The sequence below is a fragment of the Delphinus delphis genome, chromosome 5, assembly GCF_949987515.2.
Source record: "Delphinus delphis chromosome 5, mDelDel1.2, whole genome shotgun sequence".
Taxonomy (NCBI): Eukaryota; Metazoa; Chordata; class Mammalia; order Artiodactyla; family Delphinidae; genus Delphinus; species Delphinus delphis.
Genome location: NC_082687.1, coordinates 2,887,244 through 2,899,866, shown reverse-complemented (window position 1 = coordinate 2,899,866; position 12,623 = coordinate 2,887,244). Strand labels below are relative to the sequence as shown.

At 38.8% G+C, this 12,623-nt stretch overlaps 1 protein-coding gene across 1 annotated transcript in view; it reads left to right on the top strand.

Moving 5' to 3' along the window:
* The window catches only part of GASK1B (golgi associated kinase 1B), a 40,120-nt gene extending 32,712 nt beyond the window's left edge, over positions 1–7,408 (top strand). Inside the window, exons 3-4 of the mRNA XM_060011927.1 lie at positions 1,667–1,893; positions 4,790–7,408. Of these exons, the coding sequence (XP_059867910.1) occupies positions 1,667–1,893; positions 4,790–4,997 (435 nt within the window). The 3' untranslated portion in view covers positions 4,998–7,408. The remainder of the gene's footprint in view (positions 1–1,666; positions 1,894–4,789) is intronic.
* The last annotated feature ends 5,215 nt before the right edge of the window (positions 7,409–12,623 follow it).

The window sequence follows — 12,623 nt, the reverse complement described above, 5'->3', positions numbered from 1 at the left end:
CCGCATAGAAAATTGGCCTATGCTAACTTCTCTTATAATTCCTGCTTCCCAAAGTGTGCTATTTGATACCAAGTCTACTTATCTGCAGAAAACAGAGAGGAGGGTCCTTTGTCCAGTTCTCAAAGTTTGCTGTGGTAGTGAGACAAGATTAAACCACTGCATTTTCCTCCGGAAGTAGTGCTGGTGGAGGGGTGCTGGCCATGGGTGACATTTGCCTTGGTGCCTGGCCCACTGCTAGGGGGTAGAAGATGTTACATAAACATCTGTTGCATGAATGAATGAAGAGTTGTTTCAAATTAGGCTCAATTTTGGTACTACTCTTTCTGCATCCGTTCCTTAGCAAGTGGCCACAGCCCCACAGGATCTGCAAAAACCCAGGAAGAAGAGAAAGGATGGGAGTTTAGTGACAAAAGAATAAAAATGACACTCTGTGTTGAGCCATCTTTTGAATTTTGAGCGTATGTACAATCTTCGACTAGCCTTAAACTATTCAACGTGATGTATTGGGGGAAAATCGTGGCATTTTGAAGACAAACACAACTGTGTCTGAATCTTAAATTTGCTACTTACTAATATTTAAGTAGCAGAGCAGATTATTTAACCCCTCTGAGGCTCAGTTTTCCTTCACTGAAATGGAGAAATTACCTTTTGCCTTGGAAGCTTTTTCTGAGGTAAATCACTTCATACAGTGTGTGCGTTGTGTCTCAACAATAGTAATGACAGTTTTCTTTTTTTTTTTGAGTATCTTCTAGATGCCTGGGTCAGGGCTGGTGTGTATCCAGACACTTTCATTAATCTTCCCACTAAATGCGCCAGATGAATAGTTTCATTCCCATTATGCAGATAATTAAACTGAGAGTCAGTAACGTAAAGGGATCTATACAAGGTCACGGAGCTGAAAAGTGTGAGAGAAGAGACTTGAGTTTAAATTTATCTAACTCCTGAGCCTAGGCTTTTCTTTAACCTGATTAATAAATATTATTTCTTCCCTTGCCCAAAAGAAATGGAAGTAACCCAATTCTCCCTTTCCTAGCTAATCTGTTTGCCCTCTTCTAGAGGGTAGGAGCACTATTACCCACAATAAACACCAATAGGCCCAACTGTTCTGCTCACTCTTGTTACTTCTTTAAAATCTAACTCTGGGCTCCATACATAGAGTGTTCTTGGCTATCATTACTGGATCGCGCATCTTTTCAATAGATTTCTTCTCTGTTATTTCGCGTTAGACACTGCAATACTGAAATCCAGAGAGGTTAGGGGATGCAGTAAACTTATAGAGCCTCTGAGATCACTCAGGCTTTCTGGATGTGTCGAAGTACAATTGTTTCTATCTTCTGTCCCGAGTAGCACCAGAGCAGAGATTCTTCTGGCCACGCATCGGTGTATGATGTCAGTGGGAACTCTGAATATTAAGGGTGGAGATGCTTAGCTTGGACGACCTGCCTTTGGAGCTGTTAGCAGATCTGGCAACGCTTAGACCCATCGCTGAGTCAGAAGGATATGAACCTTGGACTTTAAGTGTTGCCTTTAATTAAATGAGCCTGGCCCCAATTAGATCCTGGCAAGTCAGCTGTTTAGAAAGCGCTCATTCTTTGGAAATCTTCCGACTTTCCCAAGTTTTGTTTTTACTCAGCATCTCAGAATTGTTTTTGTTTTCCCTTTTAAGATTTATAATCGCTTGGATATAAACTGCTGTGGGTTCCGACCTCGGAAGGAAGATGCCTGTGTACAGAGTGGACGGAGGGCGAAGTGCGACAACCAGGATGCCGTGGCTCTAGCCCACATTGTCCAGCGAAAGCAGGACCCAAGACACTTGGTCTTTATAGACAACAAGGGTTTCTTTGACAGAAGCGAAGATAACTTGAACTTCAAACTGTTAGAAGGCATCAAAGAGTAAGTTTCTTGATGTAGTAACATCTGCAGGACATTACATTTCTCTTGAATAAGTAGCAAGGTCTGGAGAAGACTCACATCCTGTGTCTGATCAATGTAGCCCTTAAAGAGAATCTGGGAATGGAAGCCCAGAGAAGGGAACCAAACCCAAGGGGAACAGAATAAGGGTGCCGTCAGGTTTTACCGTCACTGACCTGTGCAACCTACAAGGTCCTACTGAGTTTCACCTCCATCATGTGGCTTGACCCTCACTGTGAAAATCCATGTGGGTGAGGTTGGAGTCATGTGGAGGTCTGTGGAATAGGAAGCAGCACAGCAGGGGTGAGCAGGTGACAGGGGCTCCATTACCAGGGCACAGGACGGGGGAACTAACAGACGAGCTGATATTGACCAGGCAGGATGTCCAAAGACAGAATAAACTCAGTGACTTTGATCAGCGGCTGAGTAGGACATGGTAGCCAAAGACAATGGCTGTTTAATTCAAGTAGTAGGGTTTCTGAGCATTTGAAGATCCTTCCATAGACATAGATTATGGGGAAAAGTATCTTGAGCTTACACTCAAGAAGTATTTGGAAATATAGGAAACTGAGACACTCCATAGTGGCAGGAACCTCACTGCAGAGTCTGAGCTTTTCGCCCCCAACCATGGAGGTTGAGGCTACATTTCAGTGCTTCCCCCCAAAAAGCACACTTCATGGTCTTTGTACCTTAGTGAGAAATCAGGGTCACTAAGAAACTGGGGTGTGTGTCTGAACTTGAAGATAGAAGGGTGCTTCAGTGAAACAGTCAACCGGCCTTTTGTGAAACAGTGACTGCTGGGGACACGTGAGCGAGCCTAAAATTGAGGGTAGAAGCCAGGCCTTCCAAGTCCAAGTCCGGTAATTTTTCTGCAGTGACTCTTGGTGTTTCTGCTTTTCCTATTTCTCTTGTTAATAAAACTCTGAAGCATATTTCAACAATTCTTTCTAGCTCCATGAATGAGGTAATGTGGATTTTATGGTCTTTTGACACTAGAGACAATGAGAGTTTCAGGAGCCCCACTTTCATGAGTTTTTGTTGTGTCTTTCCCTGTTAATATTCATTCTTCACATCTGTTTGTGGACTGAAGGTAGAATATGTGGATTCTCTTAGATTCTCTCTTCTAAGTGTCTAAGTTCAGGAAATTTTATGTGTAGGAAAATTTACATACTAGAGACATCACTTACTGAGTTGGTATTACGGGGTCTTCTTTAAATCCCTGCATTTCCTCTTAGAATTAAGTGTATGCCTGGAGAATCCATCTATCCTATACATTCATAAAAATATGAATCACGTTTTATTTATGCTTTCAAAGAGGATTTAACCTTAAATGCATTATGAGGAGTAATGAGTTTAAAGTTAAATCTTCTTTGAATATGTAATTTACCCATTCAACAGCAAAAATGAAGACTTTGCTAAGCCAGATTTATGCATAGAATATTTCTATTAATCAGTGTAATGCAAAGTCAGGTAATTTTTTTGATTTTCCTTTATGAAAAGGATGAGTCGCTAAAGAGAGTCATGGTTTTAGCAGTTTCATCTCGTACATTCTGCCACAGCTAAATTAGTTCAAGGGCCATAGAATTTATAAATCATGGATTACTAGTACTTCATAGAGCAAAAATTCTTACTTAATTAGTACTGTGGTCACTAAATTATATAGGACATGTCTTCGGGGAGCTCCGAGCGTCTGATTAGCATCCTTTAAGCACGTCCAGCTCTGTGGCCTTTGGTCTCTCTGCAGCATCAGAAATGCTGGAGCACGTGGATTGCTGTATCCATGCTCCCTCAGTGCTCTCCCCAGCTTGCCCCACTGACTTTTGGAGAAGGTACTTAGAGGCCTGAAACTCCTGGCAGACAGTACTCTTGAAACAAGCATATGTTCTGTTTTAGTTTTTATATGTTTTGTTTTAGCTTTTAAGGAACAACTAAGTTTACTATTACATCCCAATATTTGTACTGTGCTTTCATCAGCATTTTAATGAAAGCTTGGAGAGAGGCCAAATTGGAGATTCAGCAAAACATTGCAGGTAATTTTGAACCAGAAATTGTACTAAGTCCTTCAGATAATGTATATGCTAGACCCCTGGCTTTATTCTTCCTAAATGAAGAGCGGAAATCGCAATGCACTCTCTTTAGGTAATTCAGCAAGGATCCTTCTAAACTGACCTCAGGTTTTCCAGAGAGATGCTTCATTGTGGAATGCCCTGGGTCTCAAACTTGAGTTTTGCTAAATTTATTTGAAAACAATTTAGGATTCCGGTTTAATAGAATGTTCCCAGATTCTTAGAAATCCTGAAGTATTATCTGAACCAAAGGCAGTTCTTTATTTAATTGGGCATTTTGGAATGATTTCTTTCTTTTTACTACGTACATTTTGGATTATTTCTCATTAAGTTCAGTCATGCGTCTTCTCCTCTAGAAGAGTACTCTACTGAAATTGTCAGCATTTTTCTTCTCATATTTCTTTGCATAAAACCCCATGTTGACACTTATAAGGTTACGATTCTACTTGACTGATTAAAGTGGTTTCTATGGGGGCAATGGAGCTTAAGATTAAGGAAAGTATTTTTCCAGGTTATCAGAATCCATTCTCATTCCATGCCTCTCTTTGCATACATATTGTAACCTTAAGTTAGACATTGGTATTTATGTCAAGTTCTCAATGGTATAGAAGGTGCGGTTCCCTTGAAACCTATTCTTCTAGTATGTAATTATTAAGAGATGTGTCAGCTTGACAGTGACAAAAAACGTTTTGATTCTCACGGTATTATCTGATAGTGTGATTTCTGCCAGATTAATGAAGGGCAGAGCCATTGGGTAAGGCATAATATTTCCAAGCAATTACAAAGAATGAAATATCATTTTCTCTTTTTAGGTTTCCTGAATCTGCAGTTTCTGTTTTGAAGAGCCAGCACTTACGGCAGAAACTCCTTCAGTCTCTGTTTCTTGATAAAGTTTACTGGGAGAGTCAGGGAGGTAGACAAGGAATTGAGAAGCTTATCGATGTAGTTGAACAGAGAGCCAAAGTCCTGCTCACCTACATCACTGCACATGGGGCCAAAGTGTTACCTATGAATGAGTAGCAAAAGGTCTTGTGGCTAGAGTTCTACATATATTTATGCATTTTTGTTTTGGGGTCAAGTACACAAACCTCAAGTCCTTTTAGGGATGAGGCAGTAGCGATGAATACACAAAATAACTGAATTTAATCAAGTATATATGATGAGCCTGAACACTATAAGCAGACTCTAAAAGCTTTTACAATTATACTGCTACAAAAGGTGTACATTTTCCTTCAACACCATGACCTGTGAGTCGCAACATCTGAGCACAGAATGGTTGCAGTTATTATCCCAGCTAGCCGTGTTAAAATATCTGTCGTGTCGGTTAGTGTGAATCAGACGTAGTGACTCCTTTAATAATTTGCTGCTCTGAAGGGAACGGCTCTGGATGTCCTTCTGTTGCTAATTGTTAGAACATAGAGCAGTCTCAACACTATGCACAGGCAACTCTATGTTGGAAATTGGAGGCGTATGATCTGCAGAAACCTCAGAGCTTACGGTAATTCTTAGGAGAAATGGTGGTTTATTTGTAAAACCCCCAGTGTATATTCTATTGTACCTATAAGTGATCAGCCAGCTCTGTGATCCTGAGCTCAAGAATCGCATTTTCCATTCCTTTTTAGAGAGGTATTTGTTGCCAGTATAGAAACCATCCATATCCGAAGATTTATACGTTAAGTAGTTTTGCTCTCTCAGTTTCGCTCCAACTTACGTCTAGTGGCTTAGACATTCAGCAGTTATAAGGTATTTACACATGTGAAACTATACTTACAGAGTACCTTTTTGTTAAGTGGATGCTCTTTTTACACTTTTTGTCATCTTTACCAAGGATATACTATAATTTCTGTATATTTCATTAATAACAGTGGGTTTCTTCTAATTTGTTCTGTGTAATTATATTTAAGCTGAATTAATTGATATTATCCAGATATTGACCATAGGACCGGATACCGAATGTGTTTAAATATATTGTTTGGCTTATTCTAATATGAAAAATATGAACAACATCAATTAAAACCCAACGCTGATCAATTCTCCTCAATGAAAGCACATGACTAGAACTGAAACAGCCAAAATTGTTTAGGCTCAAATAATTCTCTCCGAACTCTACCAACTTCTTAATGAGGTAGAAGGACGTGAACACATAGTATTCCTGTGTTGAGTCTTCGTGTCCTTGAAGGTGTCCACATAATGGTGTTTGATAGATGGTCACATAGAGATTTCAAATCCTGAACAAATCATTATTACCCTCCCCCCATCCCTTATTAAGAAGCTACTCTACTGACTTCTTCTTTCAGTTTAAAAATACAATTTAAGAATGTTTATAATGCATTCTATCCTCTGTTTTCTCAGTTCTGCATGTTATTCCTAAAGTGCACCCCATCTTCTGTGTTCTGATCGAGGGTCACTCAATATCACTGTAAATTAGAACTATTGAAGACATTTTGATAAAGGCTAGCATATCTATAGATTATAATTTACACCAATGAATGGGGCAGAATGTCAAAATAGCATGTTGAACACAAGAGAAGACAGACCAAGGGAAAAGGAATCATTCAATCATCTAATTATAACTTTTCTAGGGTCGCATTCAAGCCCTATTCTCAGCACCTTCCCTTGCTGGCGGACCCTTGGAGAGCTGGTCTTCAGACGATCTTCTCTTCAGTGTCCCCTCTGTAGCCCTGAGTGCCTCCCCTGGTCCTGCACATTCAGTGTACGCTTGGACCCTCATGCGTCTCCACGTCTGCCTGCTGGATTTGGGCTTTTTAAGATCGCTTTATGTCTCAATAATCAGCACATTAATGAAAAATTGGCCTAACAGAAGTCTGGAGATCCAGACTCTACTTTCAAATAACTCTTTGTCAAGTTGCCTTATACCTTGTCTTATCCGTGTGGCATATTTGCATTTTAAAATGCTTTTTATGGAATATACCATCTTATCCAAATTTGTGAAATTGATGCTGGGAATTCCAAGGTCCTCAGAAGCGGCTTTAATTTTGCATCTCAAGCTACACCATTTCGGGGTAGCTTTGTCCTCCCACTAGTGGGTCTGATTGTAAGGTCCAGGAACACATGTTTATTTTAGTCACCTTTGCTTTTCAACAATGTATTTTGTTTTGGAATCAGTGAATAATTCATGCTGTATTATTTTTGAATAATGGATGACTGAGGGCCAGGCTTTTCATTCTAATAAGTAATACTCTGCTCTTACTGGAACTAAGGGAACACTCTGTGCCTTTCAGGTATACTCACTATGCTGTGGTTTGGTTCACGTCGCACATTATGGGGTTTACTTGTAACCTGACAAATTTGAAATAGAGCAGTTTACCTGGGCAGACATACAAAAGCTTATTCTTCTGTGATTATTTTTTTAGCTGATATTATGAAAATAAATATCTAAAAAATGTATAATAAAAATATTAGAAATGAAAGATGTGTGCTTTTTATTCGTAGGTGGTTTTTTTGTTGTTGTTTTGTTTTTGTTTTTGTTTTTTTGTAGATGGGCTGCTTTTCAGAAGTGAAGTCTAGGAGAATGTTTGCTGCCTTCATTCATGATAAAAGAAACAACTGAACAGTCAAACATTATACTGGATTGTGTTTGTGTATGCATGTATTTGATATCATTAACAGTGATTTCATGACTTCTCTTGGTGTACGTTTAGCATTGTTTTAGGTGGTATGAAAATTAGGTAACAGGTATCATAAACTAGAAGAAAACACTAATTTAGGGTTTTCTTTGCTTTGGGTGAGTCTTACCATTACGTTTAAAGTTTTCTTTATAGTATTCATATTTATTAAGCTTATTAGGCACCTGGGGAGTTTATTAAAATATAAAGTGTTTTAGACTTATGCTCAAAATATTTATAATCCCTGAACTTGTGTAATAGCCTGTTTATACCATTGTACTTTTAAATATACATTAAATTACAGCTAATGACTAAAATAACCTAGTTGTAGATTCATCTACACACTGTCTTATGAAATTCTAATGTTTATCTTAGCACAGAACAACTAATGCCCATTTAGGGCACTAGTCTGAAAATATGATATGGGAATTGTACATGGGTCAAATAAAGATGATGAAGACCTTTCTCTAAAAACTAAATAGTGTCATCAAGAATTAAGAACTTTCATGAATGGAAGATGATTCGACTTGTCAGAGAAGTTTCCGGACACTTGGAAATAGCCAGAAGTGTTCTTTCAGTGCAAGGCTGGGCTTGATTTTTTATTGAATGGACTATTTAACAGTGCTCTAAAGCAGAGGTTAACTTGTCAATTTTTATCCCAGGGAGATGCAAATCATTTCTGTCTGGTGGAAGAGACAACCCTAATGGTTTTACAGTTTATTACCTTGTTGGACATTAACCAGTTTTTATATCTAGTCCAACAATCTTATCCTAACATAGCCTATAAATATTTAGCTTTGAAATACTCTTTGAAATGATCTTACCATCTTACTGGTTCCCTTGTTAGTTAATTATTTGAATAAAATCTTTGACATATGTTCATTTTACATTTGCACAGGAGTTGCAGTTCTACCTTTTTGAAAATTTTGCTTTAATAAATTTTTGACTGCAGAACCAAATAGTTGTAGTTTCTTGAGAGTCATGATTTTAAAATTTTGAAACTTTAACAACTTTCAAAACAGAGTCACATAATTTTACGAACTGAACGCTACCATTTGATCAACAGCTTAAGTTTATTTTCATTTAATCCTTTAATTTATTAAAAATTATTACTTGATCATCTACTTGAAAGGTCTGACTCAGTCGGGTTACTGGCAGACTTTGTTTTGTAGCCTAAAAATTCACACGGTATGTGAATGAAGTCACAGAAATGACTTTCTTACATCAGCGTTTCATATGGTTAAATTAGTTCAACACTTTTTTTCACCTTAGAAAGGTATCCTTTTACACTCATGTTTCCAAAGTGCATTTAATTTGTTGATAAAAAATGCACAATTTTGCACACATTCAGAAATCTCTATGCATCTTCTTTCTAAAAAAAGTAATGTGTATTTCTTTGCAGCACTTGTCAAGATTTCTAAGGCTTTTGAGACAAAGACCTAAAAACAAAACAAACAGAAAAACCCTCCCTTGTCAGGGGCTTTTATCGCATGCTGCAGAATAGCTAGCTGAGCTATATTTCAAAAGGCAAACTGGGCTGCAGGGAGTGGACCAGTAACTAAATGAGACCGAAACAGCTGTGATTTTGCAAAACGTGCCAACATTTTCTTTAGCTCTAGGACACGAGACATTATCTGGCTCATAAAGTACTCTATGTTATTGGCTCAACTTCTGTTTAGGAGAACAAGAGATCTTGTTCTGTATCCTCATTTCAGATCCTCAGGAGTATTACGAATTGAGGTCAACATTATTATTTTACCTTTTAGTACTTAAAAAATTAAACTGTGAGTCAGATATCGGCTCTAACTTGGTGAGAATACATTACAATGAAACTTGCAAGATTCAGGTCTTTCATAAGAGAATTTTGAAATAATTTATAGCAACTCCTAGGAGAGAGTCAATCTTCCTCTTTCTTCATCAGGTAACAAGTGACAGTTAAAATATAAGACTTTCCCAAGACTTCTGGTGACAATTGTGGCGGTACCATTTGTGTCATTTCCTTAGTCTTACTTTATTGTTAGTTGCAAGTAGAGATGAACTATGTTTAAAGAGGAGTGATGGCAGCATCCAGAGCAGGAACTTCCTGATTAAGGACGTAGATTCCTAATTAAATCTTGACTTTGTCCCAGGCTACCTACCAGCTGCTAGTAGTAACATGCCTTCAAGTTGTGACAACCAAAAATGTCTCCGGATATTGTCAACTATCCCCTGAAAGGCAAAATCATCCCCTGGTTCAAAACCACTGCTTTAGTCCATTGATAAAAGCCCCCCCCCCGATAGAAGGCAAACCTTTAATTTTCTTTTGTCTTCTTACGTTCAGTTCATGAAGATGTTCTCTGTCAAATTCCTCATATTAGAATGGATTGCCATGTTGTATGACATCAATCAGAGCCCCAAGAGGTTTGATGGTTTGGGGGAAGGGATCTTGAAATAAGCCCCAGGAGAGTCAGGAGGAAGAGATATCTTGGGCTCTGAAATACAAACTTTAGGTGAGGAATAAATCTAGGAGCACACGACAAATTAAACGTCAGCGCAAACATTTTGGAACGAGTGGTGGTAAAATTGCTTTACCTTCCTCTGCCCCCGAGGCCAGCATCTGTATCCTTTGAGAAGAAGACAGGTCTGTAAAGAAGGCATGCTCTCATCAGGACTCTAACAGCCCAGGAGACCACCCCCACCCCCAGACAGAAAGTCAAATATTGTGGAGGGTGTTTCCTTACAGCAGGAGGGAAGAGTAACGAAGTGCATTAGAGGGAATTGTTGGACCAGCATGCAGTTAGCAGCCAATGGGCAGAGCAGAATCACATGGGAAATCCAAGAAGAGGATGGAATATCAATAAAATAGACTAAGTAACGTCACAGGAGCAAAGTGCCGTCGAATCTCCGTGGCTTGAAACCACACGTGTCAATTTCTCCTTCACATGCCCATCCCGGCTTGGCAGGAAGGCTTTGTGCTTCCTAAACCCTGGGACCGAGCAGATGAGCAGGCTGGAGCTATCCACCGCTGTGCCCGAATGAAGGGACGTTCTGAAGGGCCGGTATATCCAGTTACAAGTCATTGGACAAAAGCCATCTGGAAAGGGATAACTTGAACTGTTTGGTGAATGAGTGGAGGCCCAAAGGTACAAGTGGTGGCTCAGATTATATCTGAGGCAAATACAACCTATGTCTACTATTGTCCATTCAATAACCCTCTTCTGCTGGGGACCCCTCCCATCCCCATTTCACTTCCCCTCTGCCTGGGCCCCCAGGCCATAGTCGAGAGGTTAAGGGATGCATGTGTGACTTCCACTGGGCAAACACAGTCTCTTTATTCAGCTCTCTTTGCTATCATCATTGATTGGTTCAGAATTGAACACCTGACCGACTGGGTCAATCAGAAAACGTGCCTCAGAATTTTAGACCTGAAAAGAAGGAAGACCAGGACTAAAGTGATAATGGGCAATATTCTGGAGATCTTATTCAGACTTTACATGAGCTGGAGAAAGCTGATTACAGAGAAAGGAGGAAAGATGGAAGGGAACCCGCAGAGGAGCTGACAGCTGACAGGAGGGGCGGCTGGTGTCTGTGGTCCTGTTGCTGCCGTTGCCTTAGTTGCCATGGAGATGCCTTCCAGTTCTTGGTTTCCTTGAAATGGCTCAGTGTCCTTTATTAATTCACCTTTTTGCTTCAACTTAATTTGGGTTGGTTGTTTTTCTGATACTTGCAACCAACAGAAAACCTCTGATTGGTTTCTAAGGTAGTTAGGTCTTCTTCTAATACAAAGTTTAGAAAGCACGTCGTGAATTCTTCCTATGACAGATGAAGATGTCCGTGCTCTCAAGTGTTCTTCCCCCACTTCTTTCCTTCCCAAACCAACTTCTGAAATATGTATCATCGTGCTCACATTGTTGATCTTCTTACTATTTACCTTCCGGCTTCCACCTGTCACAGGTGCTTTATTGCTTTGTGTGCATGGATTCCCTGTCCACCATCAGTTACAGCTTCCTCATTCCTGACGTCTTTGTTTTTCCTCCTTCATCTCTTTGCTGACAGGTTTCTTCATCAGATGATGTTTACAGACTTACTCATGAGTTCTATATTCACAGAGACCTGCTCATTTGTGCATAACACTCTGTTTTATTGATGTGTTTAAACAACAGCCTGGTGATAGGAAATTTGGATTTCATATAATTTTTTTTAAACAAAATGTCGCTGGAAGTCTGTAGACATTGCAACCCTATCATTTGGCATTGAACATTACAGATAAGATTTCAGAGGCCAGCCTGCAGTTTGTTTTTTTTTTCCGTCTAACTTGTAGGTGATTTGCTTTTCCAGTTTTGATGCACACTGAATTCTTTGTTTATTCTTTAATTTTAATAAATTCTCAGGACATGTCTTAAAGTTGGTCATTCTATATCAAATTTTCCTGGAACACAACAAGAAATCAACATATTTCTATTTTTCCTCATTTCAGAAATACTTTTACAATATATATTTGAATACTCTTTTAGTTCTATTTGTTCTGTTTTCAGGTAAGGAGATATTTATGATGTGTGTATGGAATCTGCCTCCGAATCAATTGTATTTTCCTTATTTGCTTACTTTTCTATATTTTTTTCCTTCACAAAAGGTACTATTTTCTCAAGGGTTTTCTTTACGTCTCTGACTTTATTTCAGGGGCATCTATTTGTCTCTGACTTTATTTCAGCGGCATCTATTCTACTTCTTACTGCTTCTCAGTGTTAATTCCACTAACAAATTTATCTTCAAATTTCCTTTTTAGAAAGCTCAGCTTTCATCTTTTGCTGCTTTTATTAACTCTTTATTGATTTTTAATTTTTTCATCCTTTTTAATCGAACTAGTTTTTCAAAGGGTTTTAAAAATATCCTTCAAGACTGTAGGAAATAGTTTCTGAAACTATTCAAATTAAATTCAAATGAAATAAAGTTAAAAGTTTATTTCCTCAGTCACACTAGCAATATTTCAAATGCTCTGTAGTCACAGGTGTTTAATGGATACTCTATTATCATATCAGCT